The sequence below is a fragment of the Staurois parvus genome, unplaced genomic scaffold, assembly GCF_062004578.1.
Source record: "Staurois parvus isolate SC_StPar_1 unplaced genomic scaffold, SC_StPar_1.0 ptg001175l, whole genome shotgun sequence".
In the NCBI taxonomy this organism is placed as follows: Eukaryota; Metazoa; Chordata; class Amphibia; order Anura; family Ranidae; genus Staurois; species Staurois parvus.
In genome coordinates this window covers 765,277-793,182 of record NW_028318971.1, presented here as the reverse complement: position 1 = coordinate 793,182, position 27,906 = coordinate 765,277, and the positions used below count along the sequence as shown (strand labels likewise).

Sequence of the window (27,906 nt, the reverse complement as noted above, 5' to 3'; positions counted from 1 at the left end):
TTTTAGGAAATGATGTAAGGCTACCAAAGGTGACTCTGGCTCCCTGAGTTGTCATTGGCTATAAAAAAAGAAGGAAAGGGGATAATGGTGGCATTGTTGCCAAAATATGGCCATGTGACCATTTTTAGGAAATGATGTAAGGCTACCAAAGGTGACTCTGGCTCCCTGAGTTGTCATTGGCTATAAAAAGGAATGAGAGGGGATAATGGTGGCATTGTTGCCAAAATATGGCCATGTAACCATTTTTAGGAAATGACGTAAGGCTACCAAAGGTGACTCCGGCACCCTGAGTTGTCATTGGCTATAAAAAGGAATGAGAGGGGATAATGGTGGAATTGTTGCCAAAATATGGCCATGTGACCATTTTTAGGAAATGATGTAAGGCTACCAAAGGTGACTCCGGCTCCCTGAGTTGTCATTGGCTATAAAAAGGAATGAGAGGGGATAATGGTGGAATTGTTGCCAAAATATAGCCATGTAACCATTTTTAGGAAATGACGTAAGGCTACCAAAGGTGACTCCGGCTCCCTGAGTTGTCATTGGCTATAAAAAAGAAGGAAAGGGGATAATGGTGGAATCGCTGCCAAAATATGGCCATGTGACCATTTTTAGGAAATGACGTAAGGCTACCAAAGATGACTCCGGCTCCCTGAGCTGTCATTGGCTATAAAAAGGAAGGAGAAGGGATGATGGTGGCATCATTGCCAAAATATGGTCATGTGACCATTTTTAGGAAATGATGTAAGGCCAGTTTCCTCACCCTTTGGCTTACATGGTCGGGGATTCCCACCCATGTAAGTGAGTGGGTTGGGTGCCGTCAGTGGTTGATAAGGATGTGATGGCTTCTGTCAGCTGCTGCTTCCTTAGTAACCATTGACAGCATTGCCCAATTATGGCCGCCTGTCCATATTTAGTCAATGATGTACGGCTCCTTTCCTTGCCTATTTACTCACATGGCTGGGGATTCCCGACCATCTAAGTGAGTAAGTTGGGTGCCGTCAGTGGTTGATATGGATGCAGTGGCTGCTATCAGCCAATGCTTCCTTAGCAACCATTGACAGCATTGCCCAATTATGGCTGCCTGTCCATATTTAGGCAACGACGTAAGGCTCCTTTCCTCGCCTATTTACTTACATGGCCGGGGATTCCTGACCATGTAAGTGAGCAAGTTGGGTGCCATCAGTGGTTGATAAGGATGTGGTGGCTTCTGTCAGCTGCTGCTTCCTTAGCAACCATTAACAGCATTGCTCAACTATGGCTGCTTGTCCATGTTTAGGTTACGATGTAAGGCTCCTTTCCTTGCCTATTTACTTACATGGCTGGGGATTCCCGAACATGTAAGTAAGTTGGGTGCCGTCAGTGGTTGGTATGGATGTAGTGGCTGCTATCGCTTCCTTAGCAACCATTGACAGCATTGCCCAATTATTGCTGCCTTTCCATATTTAGGCAGCGAAGTAAGGCTCCTTTCCTCGCCTATTTACTTACATGGCCGGAGATTCCCGACCATGTAAGTGAGTGGGTTGGGTGGCGTCACTGGTTGATAAGGACAGTAAAGGGGAAGAGGCCCCAAAATGGAATTAGTATACAGATACCGTATACTGATATGAATGAATGCACACAGATCCCACCAATCAGAGTGTATCATTCACCTCTCCCTGACAAAGTGGCAACTAAAGAACCACGAAACGTGTCAATGGTGTGCTTCAGCCTGTTCTCATGATCTTTACATTCCGACCTTCCTGAAGAACCTCACCTCCACTGACCACACATTGGTTCCATTTCGGGGTCTCTATCCCTTTACCACGTACAGTATATGTGCATGGGCTGTTTGCCCAACAATATGCAGGAAAAATAGAAGGGGAACTCATGGTGTCCTTCATCGCCTAGGACTTTGGCCTTCTAGTTATCAAGGGGCTCAAGTAGGGACTGGATAACTGGGAACTGTACAGACCCCACAGGAAAGAGGATTTATAGGGTTGTCATGTCCATCAATCACTATCATAGCCGTTTACTGAATTTTATTGCCATTCCTTTGGAGGCTTTGGGATCCTCCTACCACACCAAGCTGGAGGTGAGACAGAAAGACTCGTCTCCATTTGTGAATATCGATTGGCAATTTATATGACATATATTAGCAATTTTTATTCCAAACTGGCAATTGTTATGATATACGGTATATTGGTAAATTGTTGACATATATTGGAAATTTTGATTCTGTAAATTGGCAATTTATAGGACGTAAAGCGGCACAATTTATGACATTCTGGCGATATTTATGACGTATATTGGCAGGTATTTAACAAAACATATTCCAGCTCTAGTTCTCTAATGGATATGGGCGGAGAGTGCGCACTCTCAGGTGTAATTTGAGGTTATGTACATCCAAATTGGAGGAAGGATGTAGGAATTACAGCTCTTAACAGTAGCCATCCCCCCTTTTTCAAGGGACCAAAAGTAATTGGACAATTGAATCAAAAGCTGTTTCCTGGCCAGGTGTGGGCTACTCCATTATTTCTTCATCAATTAAGCAGGTGAAAGGTCTGGAGTTGATTCTAAGTGCGGGATTTGCATTTGGAATCTATTGCTGTGAACCTCCATCATGAGTTCAAAGCAGCTGTCCATGCTGTCCATTGTAAGGCTTCAAAAATGAAACCAATCCATTAGAGAGATCGGAGCAACATTAGGAGCGGTCAAATCAACAGTTTTGTCCATTCTGAGGAAAGAAGAATGCACTGGTGAGCTCAGCAACATGACAAGGCATGGACGTCCACAGAAGACAACAGTGGTGGATAATCGCAGGATCCTCTCTATGGTAAGGAAAAACCCATTCACAACATCCAGACAAGTGAAGGACACTCTCCAGGAGGTGGGCGGATCATTGTCAAAGTCTACAATCAAGGGGAGACTTCACGAGAGCAAATACAAAGGGTTCACCACGAGGTGCAAATACAGAGGGATCACCACGAGGTGCAAATACAGAGGGATCACCACGAGGTGCAAATACAGAGGGATCACCACGAGGTGCAAATACAGAGGGATCACCACGAGGTGCAAATACAGAGGGTTCACCACGAGATGCAAATACAGAGGGTTCACCACGAGGTGCAAATACAGAGGGTTCACCCTGAGGTGCAAATACAGAGGGTTCACCCTGAGGTGCAAATACAGAGGGTTCACCACGAGGTGCAAATACAGAGGGTTCACCATGAGGTGCAAATACAGAGGGATCTCCACGATGTGCAAATACAGAGGGTTCACCACGAGATGCAAATACAGAGGGTTCACCACGAGATGCAAATACAGAGGGTTCACCCTGAGGTGCAAATACAGAGGGTTCACCCTGAGGTGCAAATACAGAGGGTTCACCACGAGGTGCAAATACAGAGGGTTCACCACGAGGTGCAAATACAGAGGGTTCACCACGAGGTGCAAATACAGAGGGATCACCACAAGGTGCAAATACAGAGGGTTCACCACGAGGTGCAAATACAGAGGGTTCACCACGAGGTGCAAATACAGAGGGTTCACCACGAGGTGCAAACCATTCATAAGCCTGAAGAATGGAAAATCCAGATTACACTTTGCCAAAAAACATCTAAAAAAGCCAGACCAGTTCTGGAAAAGTATTCTTTGGATGGACGAAACTAAGATGAATCTACCAGAATAACGGGAAGAAAAAAGTCTGGAGAAGGCTTGGAACAGCTCATGATCCAAAGCACACTACGTCATCTATAAAACATGGTGGAGGCAGTGTGATGGCATGGGCAGAGGCGGTGTGATGGCATGGGCGGAGGCGGTGTGATGGCATGGGCAGAGGCGGTGTGATGGCATGGGCGGAGGCGGTGTGATGGCATGGGCGGAGGCAGTGTGATGGCATGGGTGGAGGCAGGGTGATGGCATGGGCATGCATGGTCTCCGGTGGCACTGGGTCATTGGTGGTTATTGATGATGTGACAGAAGACAGAAGCAGCCGGATGATTTCTGCAGTGTTTACAGATCTACTGTCAGCCCAGATTCAGCCAAATGAAGCAAAGGTGATTGGACGGAGCTTCACAGTACAGATGGACAATGATCCAAAACACACTGCAAAAGCAAACCAGGAGGAAGGAAAAGAAGTGGAATATTCTGCCATTGCCGAGTCAGACACCTGATCTCAACCCCATTGAGCATGCATTTCACTTGCTGAAGGCAAAACTAAAGGCAGAAAGACCCACAAACAAAGAACAACTGAAGACAGCTGCAGTTAGAGCCTGGCAAAGCATCAGAAATGAGGAAACCCAGTCTCTGGTCATGTCCATGGGTTCTAGACTTCAGGCAAAGCATCAGAAAGGAGGAAACCCAGTCTTTGGTCATGTCTATGGATTCTAGACTTCAGGCAAAGCATCGGAAAGGAGGAAACCCAGTCTTTGGTCATGTCCATGGGTTCCAGACTTCAGGCAAAGCATCGGAAAGGAGGAAACCCAGTCTTTGGTCATGTCCATGGGTTCTAGACTTCAGGCAAAGCATCGGAAAGGAGGAAACCCAGTCTTTGGTCATGTCTATGGGTTCTAGACTTTAGGCAAAGCATCGGAAAAGGAGGAAACCCAGTCTTTGGTCATGTGCATGAGTTCCAGACTTCAGGCAAAGCATCAGAAAGGAGGAAACCCAGTCTTTGGTCATGTCCATGAGTTCCAGACTTCAGGCAAAGCATCAGAAATGAGGAAACCCAGTCTTTGGTCATGTCCATGAGTTCCAGACTTCAGGCAAAGCATCAGAAATGAGGAAACCCAGTCTTTGGTCATGTGCATGAGTTCCAGACTTCAGGCAAAGCATCAGAAAGGAGGAAACCCAGTCTTTGGTCATGTCCATGAGTTCCAGACTTCAGGCAAAGCATCAGAAATGAGGAAACCCAGTCTTTGGTCATGTGCATGAGTTCCAGACTTCAGGCAAAGCATCAGAAAGGAGGAAACCCAGTCTTTGGTCATGTCTATGGGTTCTAGACTTCGGGCAAAGCATCAGAAAGGAGGAAACCCAGTCTTTGGTCATGTCTATGGGTTCTAGACTTCGGGCAAAGCATCAGAAAGGAGGAAACCCAGTCTTTGGTCATGTCTATGGGTTCTAGACTTCAGGCAAAGCATCAGAAAGGAGGAAACCCAGTCTTTGGTCATGTCCATGGGTTCCAGACTTCGGGCAAAGCATCAGAAAGGAGGAAACCCAGTCTTTGGTCATGTCCATGGGTTCCAGACTTCGGGCAAAGCATCAGAAAGGAGGAAACCCAGTCTTTGGTCATGTCCATGAGTTCCAGACTTCAGGCAAAGCATCAGAAAGGAGGAAACCCAGTCTTTGGTCATGTCCATGGGTTCCAGGCAGTCATTTCCAGTAAAGGATTCCCAACAAAATATTAAAAATGAACATTTTATTTATGGAGAATATTCAATTGTCCAATTACTTTTGAGCCCTGAAAATGGAGGGACTGTGTATACAAATGGCTGCAGTTCCTAAAATTTGTTCTTGACATTTATGTTCATCTCCTTGAATTAAAGCTGAAAGTCTGCGCTTCAGACTCATTTGGATTGTTTCGTTTTAATTTATTCTGGTGGCTTACAGAGCCAAAAGTATGAAAATTGTGCCCGTGTCCAAATATACAGGGACCTAACTATATATATATTTTATTATTATACAGTATTTATAGAGCGCCGATAGTTGGCTCAGCGCTGTACATTACAGAGGGGGACAGAACATGTGACAGAACAATAATAGTATAATGCGATACACGAGGGGATCGAGGGCCCTGATCCTTGGAGCTTACAATCTAGGAGGGAGGGGATGGTGGTACGGGAGGAAAAGCTGTGGGGGATGGAGTGGTAGGAAGAGTGGAGGAGATCGGCAATTAGCAGGGGGTGGGGTAGGCTTCCCTGAAGGGATGGGTTTTCAGGGTGCGCCTAAAGGAGAGGAGAGTAGGTGATAGTCTGATGGATTGGGGTAGGGAGTTCCAGAGGATGGGTGATGCCCTGGAGAAGTCCTGGAGGCGGGCATGGGAGGAGGAGACCAGGGAACTAGAGAGTAGGAGGTCCTGTGAGGAGCGGAGTGTGCGTGTTGGGTGGTACGTGGATATTAGGTCGGTGATGTAGTTTGGGGCAGAATTATGGACAGCTTTGTACGTCCCGTATATATATATATTAGCAATTTTAGATGGGAAGAATATAGCCAATTTATATGACATATTGCCAATTTTAATGGCATATTAGACAATTTGTAAGAAGTATATATCTGCAATATTTATGACCTATATCAGTGATGGCGAACCTTTTTGAGCCCGAGTGCCCAAAACTGCAACACAAACCAACTTTTTTATTTCAAAGTGCCAACACTGCAATTAACCACTTGCCTATCTGGACGCACTGACAGACGGCACTGATCGGTGGCACTGCTGGGCATCATTGATGGGTGGCACTGATGGGCAGCACTGATGGGCACTGACAGGTGGCACTGCTGGGCAGCGCTGACAGGCGACACTGATGGGCACTGATGGGTGACACTGCTGGGCACTGATAGATGACACTGCTGGACACTGCTGGGCATCATTGATGGGTGGCACTGATGGGCACCACTGATGGGCGATACTGCTGGGCACTGACATGTGGCACTGCTGGGCAGCACTGACAGGTGGCACTGCTGGGCAGCACTGACAGGCGGCACTGCTGGGCACTGATGGATGGCACTGCTGGGCATCATTGATGGGTGGCACTGATGGGCAGCACTGATGGGCGACACTGCTGGGCACTGACAGGCGACACTGATGGATGACACTGCAAGCAGTTAATCTCACCTCTGGCAGCGTCGGTGTGGCTTCCAACCCAGCAGCTCATTCCCATTCATGCTGAACACGTTGCCCCTGGCCCCGGAGCAGTGTGGGAGCAGTGTGGGAGCCTCTTCCTCTCTTCCACGCCCATCCCCGGGTACATCACCCCTGGTGCCAGAGCCGCATTGGAGCCGTTTCCTCTCGTCCACGCCCACCCTGGCCCCAGAGACATGTGGGAAATGTAGTTTGATGGGGGTCCAGTGTGGACGAGATCTGGATGGCCGGTCCGTGTGCGCTCATCATCCTCTTCTTCCTGGCGTGCCCACTGAGATGGCTCTGCGTGCCATAGGTTCGCCATCACTGTACTATATTGACCATTTTTATAATGTATAAAGGCAATTTTTCACATATATGGGCAATCTTTATAAAACATATCGGCAATTTTTATGACATTTGTTGACAATTTTTATTGCACATACCGGAAATTGTGGCAATTTTTATAACTTAATACTTTCAATTTTTATACATAGGCAAATTTTATGATGTATACTAGCAATTTTATAACATATATGGGCAAATTGTATGATGCATATTGGCAATTTACATGACGTATATTAGCAATTTTTCTGAAGACTATTGGCAATTTTTATGATGTATTGGCAATATTAGTGGCATATATTGACAATTTGTAACAAGTATATATCGGCAATTTTTATGATGTATAAAGGCAATTTTTATGACCTATTGGTAATTTTTATGACATATATTGGCAATTTTTCACATATATGGGCAATTTTCATGATGCATATTGACAATTTTTATGACATATTGACAATTTTTATGACATATTGGCAATTTTCATGATGTATGTCAGCAATTTTTCTGAAGAATACTGGCAATTTTAACCACTTGCCTACCAGGCACTTATACCCCCTTCCTTACCAGGCCAATTTTCAGCTTTCAGCGCTGCCGCACTTTGATTGACAATTGCGCGGTCATGCAACATTGTACCCATATGAAATTTTGATCATTTTTTTCTCACAAATAGAGCTTTCTTTTGGTGGTATTTAATCGCCACTGGGCGCTTTACTTTTTGCGCTATAAATTAAAAAAAGTGCAAAAAATTTGAAAAAAAAAAAAAAGTTTATTTGTTTCTTTTATAAAATTTTTCAAACAGGTATTTTTTCTCCTTCACTGATTTGCGTTGATGAGGCGGCACTGATGGGCACTGATAGGCGGCACTGATGGGCACTGATAGGCAGCACTAAAGGGCACTGATAGGCAGCACTAATGAGGTGGCATGGATAGGCGGCACTGATAGACAGCACTAATTAGGGGTCACGGATAGGCGGCACTGATATGCAGCACTGATAGGTGACACTGATGATGGGTACTGATAGACGGCACTGACTGGCATCACTTCTGGGCACTGACTGGCGGCACTGACTGGCACAACCCCTGGGCACTGACTGGTGGCACTGACTGGCAGCACTGGTGGGTGGCACTGGTGGACAGCACTGGTGGGTGGGCACAGGTGGGTGGCGCTGGTGGGCACAGGTGGGTGGGCACAGGTGGGTGGCACTGCTGGGCACAGGTAGGTGGCACTGCTGGGCACAGGTAGGTGGCACTGCAGAGTGGCACAGGTGGGGGCACTGCTGGGCACAGGTGGGGGCACTGCTGGGCACAGGTGGGGGCACTGCTGGGAATGGGTGGGCGGGGCTAGTGGGCGCACAGCTGATCGGTACTTGCGGGGGTCACTGCTGGGCACCGATCATCAGGGCACTGATCATCAGTGCCCTGATGATCGGTGCCGATCCCCGCTCTGACAACTGCCGGTTCTCGGCAGTACTTTCCTCACGATCTGACAGCGTGAGGAAAGTGCAGCCGAGAACCGGCACTTGCATTTTCCTGTGATCAGCGTGTCATTGGACACCGCTGATCACGTGGTAAAAGGCCGGTGGGATCGGCCTTTCACCACATCTCGTGATCAGCTGTGTCCGTAGGACACAGCGATCACGGAGATCGCCGGGTGCGCGCCCCCTGGGGCGCGCAGGAGAGCGCGTTCTGGGAGGACGTCATATGACGTCCACTCAGAACTGGCCGGCCGCGGTGAAGCCGTCATTCGGCTATGCGCGGTCGGCAAGTGGTTAATGGCATATATTGACAATTTGTAAGAAGTATATATATATATTGGTAATTTTTATGATGTATATTGGCAATGTTTACGACCTTTTGGTAATTTTGGCCTATATTGGCATATTTTTTCCCATATATGGGCAATGTTTTTGATGCATATTGGCAATTTTTCTGACATTTATTGACAATTTTTATGGCGCATACCCTGAAATTGCGGCAATTTTTATAACATATACTTTCGATTTTTATATATCGGCACATTCTATGACGCGTACCGGCATTTTTATGACGTATATTAGCAATTTTACTATTTTTATGACATACCCTGGCACCATTTTTTTCTACTTGGGTCAGCATCGTCCTCCTCTGTGTTGGAAGAGGAAAGCTTCTTTGACATCTCCATAAGAACTGGTGAGTCACACATTTCCATCCCCCCCCCCCATACATCCAGAGATCAGTTACAATAAATAAATTTGGTTGTTTTCCCCGATCCACTAACATGACAACCCTGTAATTCAGCTGCTGGATATCCTATTCAGCGAGTCTAAAGGAGCCGCTAATAATAATCCTAGCGTGTACGAGGTCCTGGTAACGTGTCAAGCTTCCGCACGGGTGCATGAGTCACGGGAGAGGGGCGACGTCCTTCTGCACTCGCAATGTATAATCCCGAGATCCGTTTAGAACGTGTCCTCCCACTCCTCTCCCCGAAATAGATCTCTTCTCACTCCACTCACCCACTTGGTTGCGTTTGCTGACTTGCTTGTTAAATGCTCCGAGAAGAATGATTCACGTTATGAATGCTAATAGATGGAAATGAGAGCAGATCTCGTGTCTGGCCTCTCCCGTAGAGGTGACCAACGCTCAACCGACCATCTCCAGTCTACTGGACCTTGATGGCCAATGGACGCACCAATCTGGTCCTCCTGGAAGGCGATGTGCCGGGCCATTTCCCTAATCTCCTCCATGCACATGCTGTTTGTTTTCCTGGAGGCATGGGAACGCGGGATGGAAGCAATATGATTCCCGTAGATAAACAACATCTGACAGAAAGAGATATTACTGCTCTTCTGCTCAAGGCAACGGCTTCCATGTGAACCATCATGCATGAGAACGCGGCTCTGTGCTCAGAATTTCTGTAAACACGCATCGGGTTGACTAGGGACCCGTCACCGAGGAAAGAGCGCTTTGACAGATTTGTTTCCGCCACATCCAGATTTATGGACCGTTTATACGTACCCCGCCGGGCGCCATTGAATTTTAGTGATTAGTATGTAGGCCTTCAATCTCCACAAGGCTTTCTGTTCTAGAGGTATACATTAAAAGATCGGTGAAAAAAAAAAAAACATGAATGCTATGCCCCCCAAACAATCTACCTAAAATACAGCGGAGGGGGCCTCTTTCATACGAGCGGTCAGAGGGCCCCCCAACCACCCACCTAAAATACAGCCGGAGGAGGCCTCCTTCATACAAGTGGTCAGGGGGCCCTCCCAACCACCCACCTAAAATACAGCGGAGGAGGCCTCTTTCACATGAGTGATCAGGAGACCCCAGAACCGCTTATCTAAAATACAGCTGAGGAGACATCTTTCATACGAGCGGTCAGAGGGCCCCTCAACCGCCCACCTAAAATACAGCCGGAGGAGGCCTCCTTCATACAAGTGGTCAGTGGGGCCCTCCCAACCACCCACCTAAAATACAGCCGGAGGAGGCCTCCTTCATACAAGTGGTCAGTGGGGCCCTCCCAACCACCCACCTAAAATACAGTGAAGGAGGCCTCTTTCACATGAGTGATCAGGAGACCCCAGAACCGCTTATCTAAAATACAGCAGAGGAGGCATCTTTCAAACGAGTGGTCAAGGGCCCCAGAACCGCCCATCTAAGATACAGTGAAGGAGGCCTCTTTCATACGAGTGGTCAGGGGCCCCAGAACCGCCCACCTAAAAAACAGCGGAGGAGGCCTCTTTCATACGAATGGTCAGGGGGCCCCAGAACCGCCCACCTAAAATACAGGAGGAGGCTTGTTTCACACAAGTGGTCAGGGGGCCCCAGAAACGTCCATCTAAAATGCAGCGGAGGAGGCCTCTTTCATACGAGTGGTCAGGGGGCCCCAGAACCGCCCATCTAAAATACTGCGGAGGAGGCCTCTTTCACACGAGGTGTCAGGGGGCCCCAGAACCGCCCATCTAAAATACAGCAGAGGAGGCATCTTTCATACGAGTGGTCAGGGGGCCCCAGAACTGCCCATCTAAAATACAGCAGAGGAGGCATCTTTCATACGAGTGGTCAGGGGGCTCCAGAACCGCCCACCTAAAATACAGCGGAGGAGGCCTCTTTCATACGAATGGTCAGGGGGCCCCAGAACCGCCCATCTAAGAAACAGTGGAGGAGGCCTCTTTCATACGAGTGGTCAGGAGGCCCCAGAACCACCCACCTAAAATACTGCGGAGGAGGCCTCTTTCACACGAGTGGTCAGGGGGCCCCAGAACCGCCCAACTTAAATACAGCAGAGGAGGCATCTTTCATACGAGTGGTCAGGGGGCCCCAGAACCGCCCATCTAAGATACAGTGGAGGAGGCCTCTTTCATACGAGTGGTCAGGGGCCCCCAGAACCGCCCACCTAAAATACATCGAAGGAGGCATCTTTCATACGAGTGGTCAGGGGGCTCCAGAACCGCCCACCTAATATACAGCGGAGGAGGCCTCTTTCATACGAGTAGTCAGGGGGCCCCAGAACCGCCCATCTAAAATACAGCAGAGGAGGCATCTTTCATATGAGTGGTCAGGGGGCCCCAGAACCGCCCATCTAAAATACAGCAGAGGGGGCATCTTTCATACGAGTGGTCAGGGAGCCCCAGAACCGCCCATCTAAGATACAGTGGAGGAGGCCTCTTTCATACGAGTGGTCAGGGGGCCCCAGAACCGCCCACCTAAAATACAGCGGAGGAGGCCTCTTTCATACGAGTGGTCAGGGGGCCCCAGAACTGCCCACCTAAGATACAGTGGAGGAGGCCTCTTTCATACGAGTGGTCAGGGGGCCCCAGAACCGCCCACCTAAAATACAGCGGAGGAGGCCTCTTTCATACGAGTGGTCAGGGGGCTCCAGAACCTCCCACCTAAAATACATCGGAAGAGGCCTCTTTCACACGAGTGGTCAGGAGGCCCCAGAACTGCCCACCTAATATACAGCGGAGGAGGCCTCTTTCACACGAGTGGTTAGGAGGCCCCAGAACTGCCCACCTAATATACAGCGGAGGAGGCCTCTTTCATACGAGTGGTCAGAAGACCTCAGAACCGCCCACCTAATATACAGTGGAGGAGGCCTCTTTCACACGAGTGGTCAGGGAGCTCCAGAACCGCCCACCTAAAATACAGCGGAGGAGGCCTCTTTCACACGAGTGGTCAGGGAGCTCCAGAACCGCCCACATACAATACAGTGGAGGAGGCCTCTTTCACACGAGTGGTCAGGGAGCTCCAGAACCGCCCACCTAAAATACAGCGGAGGAGGCCTCTTTCACACGAGTGGTCAGGGAGCTCCAGAACCGCCCACATACAATACAGTGGAGGAGGCCTCTTTCACACGAGTGGTCAGGGAGCTCCAGAACCGCCCACATACAATACAGTGGAGGAGGCCTCTTTCATACGAGGGTTCAGGGGGCCCTCCCTCCCAAAGTGAAGCATCATAGCTGCAGCTAAGTTGTCTGCATCACCCGTCAGCCATTCCAACCGCAAACCAAACACTTGGCCCAACATTGAGGTGCAGTACCCCAACTATAAATGGCCATTCCACATAAAATAACAGGCATCGAGGAGGCGGCGGGGTCGCAGCAGAGAGTGAACTTAGCCTTGGCTGTGGTTTCAGGAGTGCCTAGGCACAGCCACATGCCAGGAAGTACACGGATACTCTTCAGGAGGAATGTGAAGGGACATTAAACACTTTTTTGGTGCATCTCAGCCCCGGAGGTCCACACCTACACAAGATGCCTCGTCTTCCTCTTTAAAATCAAAGCTTTTCTTCTTTTTCAGTTGGTTCCTCAAACTACCATCCCCCCTCCCCACAGGCATGTGTCTCCTTTAGTCAGCTAAGCAGAGACCTGCGCATGCGCATTCCCAGGCCAGGACTAGAGGCAAGCAGTGTGCATCCATACACACAAGCCACGCCCCTGCTCCCTCCTCCTCGCAGCAAACTGAATGGCAACTGCAGCAGCCTATTGCTTCGTTACCCTGCTCTACAACCTGGAAGTTCAGGAAAGCAGCCCCAGCGTGTCCAGGAGCCGGTGAACATGGACAATAGGTAGGTGTATGGACCACTGGGGCATGCAAATGAATTGGGGTGTTTTTTATGCTGAGAATACATTAAGGTAAAATAAAATCAAAGCATTTAGAATCAGTAAGACAAAAGTGACATTTTCAGAGTACTATTTAGGCACAATCAGGATGTATTGGTGTTACATTAAAAAATGATTTTCTATTTTGGGGTTCAAGCATTTGGCTCCTGCAATAAAGTCCCACCAGGACCATGAGGGGATCATAGGTCCATAGGGGGACCATGTGTTCATAGTTGGACCATAGGCTCGGGTGGGGGGGGGGGTCATAGGCAGATCAGAGGTTCATAGAGGGACCATAGGGGCATCATAGGTTAATAGGGGGAAGAAAGGTTCATAGGAGGACCATAGGTTCGTAGGGGGACCATAGGTTCATAGGGGGATCATAGGTTCATAGGGGACCATAGGTTCGTAGGGGGACCATAGGTTCGTAGGGGGAGGGGTCAAGGGTTTATAGGGGGATCACAGGTTCATAGGGGACCATAGGATCATGGGGGGGAGGGTCATAGGGGGATTAAAGGTTCACAGAGGGACCATAGGTTTGTAGGAGGATCATAGGTTCATAGGGGGACCATAGGTTCGTAGGGGGACCATAGGTTCATAGGGGGACCATAGGTTCATAGGGGGATCATAGGTTCATCGGGGAGGGGTCAAGGGTTTATAGGGGGATCACAGGTTCATAGGGGACCATAGGATCATGGGGGGGAGGGTCATAGGGGGATTAAAGGTTCACAGAGGGACCATAGGTTTGTAGGGGGATCAAAGATTCATAGGGGGGGTGAAGGGTTTATAGGGGGATCAAAGGTTCATAGAGGGGGGGGTCATAGGTTCAAAGGGGGGAATAAAGGTTCATAGGGGGATCATGGGTTCATAGCGGGGGTGGGGGGTGATGGGTTTATAGAGGGACCATAGGTGCATGGGAGGGAGGGTCATAAGTTCATAGGGGGGGGGGGTCATAGGTTCAAAGAGGGGAACAACAAAGGTTCATAGGAAGTTCATACGGGGACCATAGGTTTATAGAGGGTCATAGGGGCATCGTAGGTTCATAGAGGGACAATAGATACATACGTTAAAGGGGGGACCACAGGTTAATAGGGGGGCCAGAGGGGATCATAGGTTCATGGGGGACAATAGGTTCATAGGGAGGTCATAGGGGGATCATAGGTTCATAGGGAGGTCACAGGGGCATCATAAATTCATAGGTGGAACGATATATAAGTTCAAGGGGGACCACAGGTTAATAGGGGGGCCAGAGAAGATCATAGGTTAATGGGGGACAATAAGTTCATAGGGAGGTCATAGGGGGACATAGGTTCATTGAGAGGCCATAGGGGACTCATAGGGAGGTCATAGGGGGACATAGGTTCACGGGGGACAATAGGTTCATTGAGAGGCCATAGGGGTTTCATAGAGAGGTCATGGGGGTCATAGGTTCATAGGGAGGTCATAGGGAGACATAGGTTCATGGGGGACAATAGGTTCATTGAGGGGTCATAGAGGAGTCATATGGAGGTCATAGGGGGACATAGGTTCATAGGGGGACATAGGTTCATTGAGGGGCCATAGGTTTATGGGGGACAATAGGTTCATTGAGGGGCCATAGGGGATTCATATGGAGGTCATAGGGGGACATAGGTTCATAGGGAGGTCATAGGGGGACATAGGTTCATGGGGAACAATAGGTTCATTGAGAGGTCATAGGGGATTCATATGGAGGTCATGGGGGACATAGGTTCATGGGGGACAATAGGTTCATTGAGGGGTCATAGGGGATTCATATGGAGGTCATAGGGGGACATAGGTCCATGGAGGGGTCATAGGGGATTCATATGGAGGTCATAGGGGGAAATAGGTTCATTGAGAGGCCATAGAGGATTCATATGGAGGTCATAGGGGGACATAGGTTCATGGAGGGGTCATGGAGGGGTCATAGGGGATTCATATGGAGGTCATAGGGGGATGTAGGTTCATGGAGGGGTCATAGGGGATTCATATGGAGGTCATAGGTTCATGGGGGGACAATAGGTTCATTGAGAGGCCATAGAGGATTTATATGGAGGTCATAGGGGGACATAGGTTCATGGAGGGGTCATAGGGGATTCATATGGAGGTCATAGGGGGACATAGGTTCATGGAGGGGTCATAGGGGATTCATATGGAGGTCATAGGGGGACATAGGTTCATGGAGGGGTCATAGGGGATTCATATGGAGGTCATAGGGGGGCATAGGTTCATGGAGGGGTCATAGGGGATTCATATGGAGGTCATAGGGGGGCATAAGTTCATGGAGGGGTCATAGGGGATTCATATGGAGGTCATAGGGGGACATAGGTTCATGGAGGGGTCATAGGGGATTCATATGGAGGTCATAGGGGGACATAGGTTCATGGAGGGGTCATGGAGGGGTCATAGGGGATTCATATGGAGGTCATAAGTTCATGGAGGGGTCATAGGGGATTCATATGGAGGTCATAGGGGGACATAGGTTCATTGAGGGGTCATAGGGGATTCATATGGAGGTCATAAGTTCATGGAGGGGTCATAGGGGATTCATATGGAGGTCATAGGGGGACATAGGTTCATGGAGGGGTCATAGGGGATTCATATGGAGGTCATAGGGGGACATAGGTTCATGGAGGGGTCATAGGGGATTCATATGGAGGTCATAGGGGGACATAGGTTCATGGAGGGGTCATAGGGGATTCATATGGAGGTCATAGGGGGACATAGGTTCATGGAGGGGTCATAGGGGATTCATATGGAGGTCATAGGGGGACATAGGTTCATGGAGGGGTCATAGGGGATTCATATGGAGGTCATAGGGGGGCATAGGTTCATGGGGGGGTCATAGGGGATTCATATGGAGGTCATAGGGGGACATAGGTTCATGGGGGGGTCATAGGGGATTCATATGGAGGTCATAGGGGGACATAGGTTCATGGGGGGGTCATAGGGGATTCATATGGAGGTCATAGGGGGACATAGGTTCATGGAGGGGTCATAGGGGATTCATATGGAGGTCATAGGGGGGCATACGTTCATGGAGGGGTCATAGGGGATTCATATGGAGGTCATAGGGGGACATAGGTTCATGGAGGGGTCATAGGGGATTCATATGGAGGTCATAGGGGGACATAGGTTCATGGGGGGGTCATAGGTTCATGGGGGGGTCATAGGGGGACATAGGTTCATGGAGGGGTCATAGGGGATTCATATGGAGGTCATAGGGGGACATAGGTTCATGGGGGGGTCATAGGGGGACATAGGTTCATGGGAGGGTCATAGGGGGACATAGGTTCATGGGGGGGTCATAGGGGATTCATATGGAGGTCATAGGGGGACATAGGTTCATGGAGGGGTCATAGGGGATTCATATGGAGGTCATAGGGGGACATAGGTTCATGGAGGGGTCATAGGGGATTCATATGGAGGTCATAGGGGGACATAGGTTCATGGAGGGGTCATAGGGGATTCATATGGAGGTCATAGGGGGACATAGGTTCATGGGGGGGTCATAGGGGGACATAGGTTCATGGAGGGGTCATAGGGGATTCATATGGAGGTCATAGGGGGACATAGGTTCCCCTCCTGTCTGTGTGTTTTCTCCTGGTACTGTAAGACTAGGTTCACACCTAAGTGTTTCAGGAACGCATGTAAAATCAGAAACGCACTGCGATTTAGCAGACAGAGGTGGTGCCGTGCGTTTTCGGGAAAAGAGCCAAGGACTTCCTTGCCTTGGTTTCTCACATGTAGGGCAGCGCATTGCAAAACACAAAGGCTATGCTCCTACTACTGCGTGCCGGGAACGTGTGCAGGATCCAGGACCCGGTGCTTTCCCAACACGCACAGAAACACGCCGCCATTTGCAGACGTGCAGAGCTGCCATTCATTGTTAATGGCACCCCTTTGCATCTGTAAAGGAACATGTTCTCGCTTGCACCAACCTGCATGGTGCGGCGTTCCGTGAGGCACATTTTTGGAGTCAGGTTCTTCTTTTCTGTGTTTCTCGTTCACTGAAATCAATGAGTATCTGTTCTTGGCTGCACTCGTATGGTGTGAACGGAGCCAAATGGGCTGCCCAGCGGGAATGCACTGAAAATGCGCAGAAACACGCGCTCAGTCCCCCCTGTAGTTATGTACCAAGCCTTCGCTTACATGCGTGTGAAGAACAACAGAGGACCGGGCCTGAATGGGTCCATATTCTCTACATGTTCATCGGTTCCACACGGCGGTCTACAATCAGCTACATTATGTAGAGGAGTAGCTCTTGTCCTATGATGGAGTACCCCCCCCCCCCCCGCGGGGTACCCCCCACCCCTCAAATTGCCTCTCTTACCAGTGAGAATATTACCGGATTACCGACATCTCTATCCAGCTCACAGCAGGAAAAACTGGCTGCAGATTCATGAAAGGAAAATCACACACGGCTGCCAAATACAACGAGCACTTCACGTTCTATATATATTGATGGGGCAATCATCCCCAATGAAGGTCTGTGGGAGTATGGGGGGGACACCAGCAGGGACCAGAGTATGGCGTATGGTGGGGACACCAGCAGGGACCCGAGTATGGCGTATGGTGGGGACACCAGCAGGGACCCGAGTATGGCGTATGGTGGGGACACCAGCAGGGACCCGAGTATGGCGTATGGTGGGGACACCAGCAGGGACCCGAGTATGGCGTATGGTGGGGACACCAGCAGGGACCCGAGTATGGCGTATGGTGGGGACACCAGCAGGGACCCGAGTATGGCGTATGGTAGGAGTATGGTGGGGACACCAGCAGGGACCCGAGTATGGCGTATGGTGGGGACACCAGCAGGGACCCGAGTATGGCGTATGGTGGGGACACCAGCAGGGACCCGAGTATGGCGTATGGTGGGGACACCAGCAGGGACCAGAGTATGGCGTATGGTGGGGACACCAGCAGGGACCCGAGTATGGCGTATGGTGGGGACACCAGCAGGGACCCAAGTATGGCGTATGGTGGGGACACCAGCAGGGACCAGAGTATGGCGTATGGTGGGGACACCAGCAGGGACCCGGGTATGGCGTATGGTGGGGACACCAGCAGGGACCCGAGTATGGCGTATGGTGGGGACACCAGCAGGGACCCGAGTATGGCGTATGGTGGGGACACCAGCAGGGACCTGAGTATGGCATATGGTAGGAGTATGGTGGGGACACCAGCAGGGACGTATGGTAGGAGTATGGTGGGGACACCAGCAGGGACGTATGGTAGGAGTATGGTGGGGACACCAGCAGGGACGTATGGTAGGAGTATGGTGGGGACACCAGCAGGGACCCGAGTATGACATGTGGTAGGAGTATGGTGGGGACATCAGTAAATAAACAAAGTATCATAGATAGGTTGCAATTGTTTTTGTTGGAATGATCCGTGTTCTTGTAGTTAATAGCGCCCCATAGATAATGTTATAGATTACGGCTCCAACCAATATTGCATCATTGGAGTCCCCAGCAACCCCAGACACGGGAGTCCGACATACAACTCACATGGATACACAGAAATATACACGGGAACAACAGAGATCCGACTGAACACGGCAAATCACATGATAACCGCCAGATATAGAAGATCAATGTAACAAATATATATATCAATATGTGAACACGGAGAACCCTCATCTACAGAACCCCCCCCAGCAATGTGACACCCGAGCATTCTGTGAACACGAGCGCATTCTAAGACATTCACTATATCCGCTCTCCCCGGACCCCGCATTCCCTATATCCGCTCTCCCCGGACCCCGCATTCCCTATATCCGGTCTCCCCGGACCCCGCATTCACTATATCCGCTCTCCCCGGACCCCGCATTCACTACATCCGCTCTCCCCGGACCCCGCATTCACTATACCCGCTCTCCCCGGACCCCGCATTCCCTATATCCGCTCTCCCTGGACCCCGCATTCACTATATCCTCCCCCCCCGGACCCCGCATTCACTATATCCGCTCACCCCGGACCCCGCATTCACTATATCCGCTCTCCCCGGACCCCGCATTCACTATATCCTCCCCCCCCGGACCCCGCATTCACTATATCCGCTCACCCCGGACCCCGCATTCACTATATCCGCTCACCCCGGACCCCGCATTCACTATATCCGCTCTCCCCGGACCCCGCATTCACTATATCCGCTCTCCCCGGACCTCGCATTCACTATATCCGCTCTCCCCGGACCCCGCATTCACTGTATCCGCTCTCCCCGGACCCCGCATTCCCTAGATCCGCACTCCCCGGACCCCGCATTCACTATATCCTCCCCCCCCGGACCCCGCATTCACTATATCCGCTCACCCCGGACCCCGCATTCACTATATCCTCCCCCCCCGGACCCCGCATTCACTATATCCTCTCTCCCCGGACCCCGCATTCACTATATCCTCTCTCCCCGGACCCCGCATTCACTATATCCGCTTTCCCCGGACCCCGCATTCACTATATCCGCTCTCCCCGGACCCCGCATTCACTATATCCGCTCTCCCCGGACCCCGCATTCACTATATCCGCTCTCCCCGGACCCCGCATTCTCTATATCCTCTCTCCCCGGACCCCGCATTCACTATATCCGCTCTCCCCGGACCCCGCATTCACTATATCCGCTCTCCCCGGACCCCGCATTCACTATATCCGCTCTCCTCCTGACCCCGCATTCACTATATCTGCTCTCCCCGGACCCCGCATTCACTATATCCGCTCTCCCCGGACCCCGCATTCACTATATCCGCTCTCCCCGGACCCCGCATTCACTATATCCGCTCTCCTCCTGACCCCGCATTCACTATATCCGCTCTCCCCGGACCCAGCATTCACTATATCCGCTCTCCCCGGACCCCGCATTCACTATATCCGCTCTCCCCGGACCCCGCATTCACTATATCCCCTCCCCCACAGTACACAGAACATGGAAATGCAATTATTTTAGTAAATATGAACTGCTAAATCCCTTTTCCCATCATCAGTATATCGCAGTCTTGTGACTTCTATCAGTGCCCAGCAGAGCACTTAGAAAACTCCTCCTAGAAGCTTTAACTTCTGCTCTAGGAGGATGCAGAACCCCTGACCTTTGCCCTGACAGTGCTGATTGGCCCTGTGCTGATCACATGCACTCTCCCAAGAAAAAAAAAACACTCTAAAAATACACCAAACTGAGCATGTGCAGAGTGCCTCCTAGAGCTCTGTTCTATCAGCAGATGGATTGGGGACAGTAGAAGAGGAGGATCAGAGAAGACGGGATCAAACAGCCTTTTTACACAATGATTAACCCCTTAGGTTCCACACTGAGTACAACAAGCACGCTTTGCTGCACCTACAGACGGATTGTACTGCGGGGGGTTCAGGAACACTTTAATGTCCCTACAATTCGGTGAGATTGTTCCCTTGTCCGGGATTCAGTTTATTAGTCACATGACTCACGCCAATGACATTAAGCTCTGTGCCTAGGCTCATGTTCCGCACCAGGGGAACGAGCCTCCAGATTTACAAGTGTACCCGCCCCCCTCCCCGTCAGTTTAGGCTCCGCCCTCTGCCTCCCGCTGGGGAGATTTCACCTTCACAGACGGAACAGGAAATGGGAGGAAATCTCAACAAAGCGAGAGGAATTCCCCGACCAGATAGTTGTCACCGGGCACAGTGTCCCCGTCGGAAGTTTTCTACTCACTTCCTGTCGTGGTCACCAGTAAAAACAGAAAGAGAAAGAAAGAGAGCAGAGCTGGACGACATGGCGGGGGAACCCTTCCTACACCAACCTAACCCACCTGATACTGACCTTGTTCCTCGCTCCGCTTCCTCCATACTGTGCCCCCCGGCCCCCCCCAGTGCCTGTTCTGTAGGCCGCTCCAGCCTGCAGTGTCACTGATGTCAAAAAGGATGGCGAAGCCCCGCCCAGAAGAAGAAGCGGTGAGCGCTCAACGCCGGCTGCAGCGAGGGGGGGGGGTATTCCAGACAAATCCTCCACCCCCCTGGGTCTAATGAGCAATTAATCCACTGCAAGGAGATGGGGGGTGCTGCAAGGGGGGGGGGCAAAGGGGGAGCACTGAAAAGGGGGGGTGCTGCAAAAAGGGGACACTGCAAGGGGGGGTTCTGCAAAGAGAGGGGCATTACAGGGGGCACGGCAATGGGGGACACTGCAGGGGGGGTGCTGCAAAGGAGGGGCGCATTGTAAGGAGGAGTGCTGCAAAGGAGAGGCGCACTGCAGGAGGGGTGCTGCAAAGGAGGGGCGCTCTGCAGGAGGGGTGCTGCAAAGGAGGGGCGCTCTGCAGGAGGGGTGCTGCAAAGGAGGGGCGCTCTGCAGGAGGGGTGCTGCAAAGGAGGAGCGCACTGCAGGAGGGGTGCTGCAAAGGAGGGGCGCTCTGCAGGAGGGGTGCTGCAAAGGAGGGGCGCTCTGCAGGAGGGGTGCTGCAAAAGAGGGGTGCACTGCAGGAGGGGTGCTGCAAAGGAGGGGCGCTCTGCAGGAGGGGTGCTGCAAAGGAAAGGCGCTCTGCAGGAGGGGTGCTACAAAGGAGGGGCGCTCTGCAGGAGGGGTGCTGCAAAGGAGGGGCGCACTGCAGGAGGGGTGCTGCAAAGGAGGGGCGCACTGCAGGAGGGGTGCTGCAAAGGAGGGGCGCACTGCAGGAGGGGTGCTGCAAAGGAGGGGCGCTGCAAAGGAGGAGCGCACTGCAGGAGGGGTGCTGCAAATGAGGGGCGCACTGCAGGAGGGGTGCTGCAAAGGAGGGGCACACTGCAAGGGTTTTTTCTTTTTTTAAAACACGTGAAGCGCCCCCCACACAAGTCCGGATTCCCTCCTGGGGCCCAGCTGCGTATCTTCCCCCGATGGGCATCCATGTGTGCATTGGGAGAGTCTGCTGATCATGTTTCCACTTCTTTTCCTGCCTAGTAACAAGCTTCCTATTGGCTACAGACAAATCCCCCCCAAACAGAAAATGAAAAAAAAAATTGGTCAAACCGAAATGTGCACAAAACCCCCCAAAGAATGACCGGAGAAGATCGGGGGACGGAGAAGATCGGCGGACGGAGAAGATCGGGGGACGGAGAAGATCGGCGGACGGAGAAGATCGGCGGACGGAGAAGATCGGCGGACGGAGAAGATCGGGGGACGGAGAAGAGCGGCGGACGGAGAAGAGCGGCGGACGGAGAAGATCGGGGGACGGAGAAGAGCGGGGGACGGAGAAGATCGGGGGACGGAGAAGATCGGCGGACGGAGAAGATCGGGGGACGGAGAAGATCGGCGGACGGAGAAGATCGGGGGACGGAGAAGATCGGGGGACGGAGAAGATCGGCGGACGGAGAAGATCGGGGGACGTCCATCTGTGTAAATGGAGCCTGAAACTGATGGAAGACGTCACGACGCAACGCCAGGAGTATCCGCCCACCCGGGGGGGGCGTCCCATGGGGGGGCCGGGACCGCCCAGTATTACCAGTCACATCCTATACATATGTGACCTGTCTGCCTGACACCAACATACATACTCCATGCTGACAGTGATACTCCACATACACAGTAATACCCCATGTAGACAGCCATACCCCATGTAGATAGCGATACCCCATGTAGACAGCCATACCCCATGTAGACAGCCATACCCCATGTAGATAGCGATACCCCATGTAGACAGCCATACCCCATGTAGACAGCCATACCCCATGTAGATAGCGATACCCCATGTAGACAGCCATACCCCATGTAGATAGTGATACCCCATGTAGACAGCGATACCCCATGTAGATAGTGATACCCCATGTAGACAGCCATACCCCATGTAGATAGCCATACCCCATGTAGACAGCCATACCCCATGTAGACAGCCATACCCCATGTAGACAGCCATACCCCATGTAGACAGCCATACCCCATGTAGATAGCCATACCCCATGTAGATAGCCGTACCCCATGTAGACAGCCGTACCCCATGTAGACAGCCGTACCCCATGTAGACAGCCGTACCCCATGTAGATAGTGATACCCCATGTAGACAGCCGTACCCCATGTAGACAGCTGTACCCCATGTAGATAGTGATACCCCATGTAGACAGCCATACCCCATGTAGACAGCCGTACCCCATGTAGATAGTAATACCCCATGTAGACAGCCGTACCCCATGTAGATAGTAATACCCCATGTAGACAGCCATACCCCATGTAGATAGCGATACCCCATGTAGACAGCCATACCCCATGTAGACAGCCATACCCCATGTAGACAGCCATACCCCATGTAGATAGCGATACCCCATGTAGACAGCCATACCCCATGTAGACAGCCATACCCCATGTAGATAGTGATACCCCATGTAGACAGCGATACCCCATGTAGATAGTGATACCCCATGTAGACAGCCATACCCCATGTAGATAGCCATACCCCATGTAGACAGCCATACCCCATGTAGACAGCCATACCCCATGTAGACAGCCATACCCCATGTAGATAGCCGTACCCCATGTAGATAGCCGTACCCCATGTAGATAGCCGTACCCCATGTAGACAGCCGTACCCCATGTAGACAGCCGTACCCCATGTAGACAGCCGTACCCCATGTAGATAGTGATACCCCATGTAGACAGCCGTACCCCATGTAGACAGCTGTACCCCATGTAGATAGTGATACCCCATGTAGACAGCCATACCCCATGTAGACAGCCGTACCCCATGTAGATAGTAATACCCCATGTAGACAGCCGTACCCCATGTAGATAGTAATACCCCATGTAGACAGCCGTACCCCATGTAGACAGCCATACCCCATGTAGACAGTCATACCCCATGTAGATAGTGATACCCCATGTAGACAGCCATACCCCATGTAGATAGTGATACCCCATGTAGACAGTCATACCTCATGCAGACATTCATCCTCCATGGAGTCAGCGGTGGGAGTCGGTGATCTCACCTCAGCCATGTCCGGTGTGTCGGTGTGCCGGAGGGGGGAGGGGCGGATGTTCCCGGTGCGGATACTTTGTATCGGGAGATGAGATGATGAGGAGGAGACTACGTCCGGAGCCCCGCCTCCTCACACCCGGCCGCCCATGTGACCTCCGATCCGTCCCTGTCCGGGGTGCTGAACCGACCGACCAGAGAGATCCGCTCCGTGCACGCCGGGACCGGAGAGTGCGGGGGGAGGGGCCTAGGGGGCGAGACCCAGAGCGAGGCTCCGCCCACTACGGCTACCCACACATCGCCGCATAATACATACCGAGTCCTGCCGGGAGCGACCACACCGATCTACCGGGAACACGGATCACCTCATGTCATACATCATGTCATACATGGAGATCATACATCATATCATACATGGAGATCATACATCATGTCATACATGGAGATCATACATCATGTCATACATCATGTCATACATGGAGATCATACATCATGTCATACATGGAGATCATACATCATGACATACATCATATCATACATCATGTCATACATGGAGATCATACATCATATCATACATGGAGATCACATCATATCATACATGGAGATCACATCATATCATACATGGAGATCATACATCATATCATACATCATATCATACATGGAGATCACATCATATCATACACGGAGATCACATCATATCATACATGGAGATCATACATGGAGATCATACATGGAGATCATACGTCATATCATACATGGAGATCGGAGATCATACATCATGTCATACATGGAGATCATACATCATATCATACATGGAGATCACATCATATCATACATGGAGATCATACATCATATCATAGATGGAGATCATACATGGAGATCACATCATATCATACATCATATCATACATGGAGATCACATCATATCATACATGGAGATCATACATCATATCATACATGGAGATCATACATCATATCATACATGGAGATCACATCATATCATACAAGGAGATCATACATCATATCATACATGGAGATCACATGATATCATACATGGAGATCATACATCATGTCATACATGGAGATACTTCATATCATACATGGAGATCACATCATATCATACATGGAGATCATACATCATATCATACATGGAGATCATACATCATATCATACACGGAGATCACATCATATCATACATGGAGATCATACATCATGTCATAAACAGAGAGCACATCATATCATACATGGAGATCATACATCATGTCATACATCATATCATACATGGAGATCAGAGATCATACATCATGTCATACATGGAGATCATACATCATGTCATACACGGAGATCACATCATATCATACACGGAGATCACATCATATCATACATCATATCATACATGGAGATTACATCATATCATACATCATATCATACATGGAGATCACATCATATCATACATGGAGATCACATCATATCATACATCATATCATACATGGAGATCATACATCATATCATACATGGAGATCATACATCATATCATACATGGAGATCACATCATATCATACATCATATCATACATGGAGATCACATCATATCATACATCATATCATACATGGAGATCATACATCATATCATACATGGAGATCACATGATATCATACATGGAGATCATACATCATGTCATACATGGAGATCATACATCATATCATACATGGAGATCACATCATATCATACATGGAGATCATACATCATATCATACACAGAGATCACATCATATTATACATGGAGATCATACATGGAGATCATACATCATGTCATACATGGAGATCATACATCATGTCATACATGGAGATCGGAGATCATACATCATATCATACATGGAGATCGGAGATCATACATCATGTCATACATGGAGATCACATATACATGGAGATCATACATCATGTCATACACGGAGATCATATCATACATCATATCATACACGGAGATCACATCATATCATACATCATATCATACATGGAGATCACATCATGTCATACATGGAGATCACATCATATCATACAAGGAGATCATACATCATATCATACATGGAGATCACATCATATCATACAAGGAGATCATACATCATATCATACACGGAGATCACATCATATCATACATGGAGATCACATCATATCATACATCATATCATACATGGAGATCACATCATATCATACATCATATCATACATGGAGATCACATCATATCATACATAATATCATACATGGAGATCATACATCATATCATACACAGAGATCACATCATATTATACATGGAGATCATACATGGAGATCATACATCATGTCATACATGGAGATCATACATCATGTCATACATGGAGATCGGAGATCATACATCATATCATACATGGAGATCGGAGATCATACATCATGTCATACATGGAGATCACATATACATGGAGATCATACATCATGTCATACACGGAGATCATATCATACATCATATCATACACGGAGATCACATCATATCATACATCATATCATACATGGAGATCACATCATGTCATACATGGAGATCACATCATATCATACAAGGAGATCATACATCATATCATACATGGAGATCACATCATATCATACATCATATCATACATGGAGATCACATCATGTCATACATGGAGATCACATCATATCATACAAGGAGATCATACATCATATCATACATGGAGATCACATCATATCATACATCATATCATACATGGAGATCACATCATATCATACATCATATCATACATGGAGATCACATCATATCATACATGGAGATCATACAATAAAAAGACCCCCAGCAAGAATATATCCCCCACAATGGACCCCAGCAACAAAGGGGGACACTGCAAGGGGGGCAACAACAGACCTCCAGGCAGGCAGCATCAATAGATCCTCCAGCACCCCTTACCATTACATACATGCAGTACTGGAGGTGCCGGATCCGTGTTCCCCGCGTTCCTGCTCAAAGAAAGCTCCGCCTACACCCAAAACAAAATGTAATCTATTGTACTTTACAGTGGGAACGTGGGGGGACACGGGGGATGAAGGGGGGACACGGGAGGACATAGGGGGACACGGGGGATGTGGGGGGACGCGGGGGGACACGGGAGGACATAGGGGGACACGGGGGATGTGGGGGGACGCGGGGGGACACGGGAGGACATAGGGGGACACGGGGGATGTGGGGGGACGCGGAGGAATGTGGGGGGACGTGGGGGATGTGGTGGGAAGCGGGAGGACGTGGGGGGATGTGGGGGGGACATGGGGGGATGTGGGGGGGACGCGGGGGGGGATGTAAGGGAACGTAGGAGGACGTGGGGGGGACACGAGGGGACACGGGAGGACATGGGGGGACGCGGAGGAATGTGGGGGACGCGGGAGGACGTGGGGGATGTAAGGGAACGTAGGAGGACGGGGGGGATGCGGGGGGAAGCGGGAGGACGTGGGGGGATGTGGGGGGGAATGTAAGGGAACGTAGGAGGACGGGGGGGATGCGGTGGAACACACCTCCAGCACTGCATGTATGTAATAACAGGGGGTGTAGGGTGTGATGAAGGGTGTATTGATGCTGACTGCTGAAGGATCTATTGTTGCCAGAGGGGACCTATTTTTTCATGGCAGTCTGTTGTTGCTGGGGGGGAGGCTTATGTTGCTGAAAGAGGGGTCTGTTGTTGCTGGCTACTGGGGGATCTATTGTTGGTGGAGATCTATTGCTGCTGGGGAGGTCT

At 50.1% G+C, this 27,906-nt stretch overlaps 1 protein-coding gene across 1 annotated transcript in view; it reads right to left on the bottom strand.

Moving 5' to 3' along the window:
- The window catches only part of LOC149438972 (golgin subfamily A member 7B-like), a 70,307-nt gene extending 45,914 nt beyond the window's left edge, over positions 1–24,393 (bottom strand). The window contains exon 1 of the mRNA XM_089659627.1: positions 24,150–24,393. Within this exon, the coding sequence (XP_089515753.1) occupies positions 24,150–24,158 (9 nt within the window). The 5' untranslated portion in view covers positions 24,159–24,393. The remainder of the gene's footprint in view (positions 1–24,149) is intronic.
- Between the last annotated feature and the right edge of the window lie 3,513 nt (positions 24,394–27,906).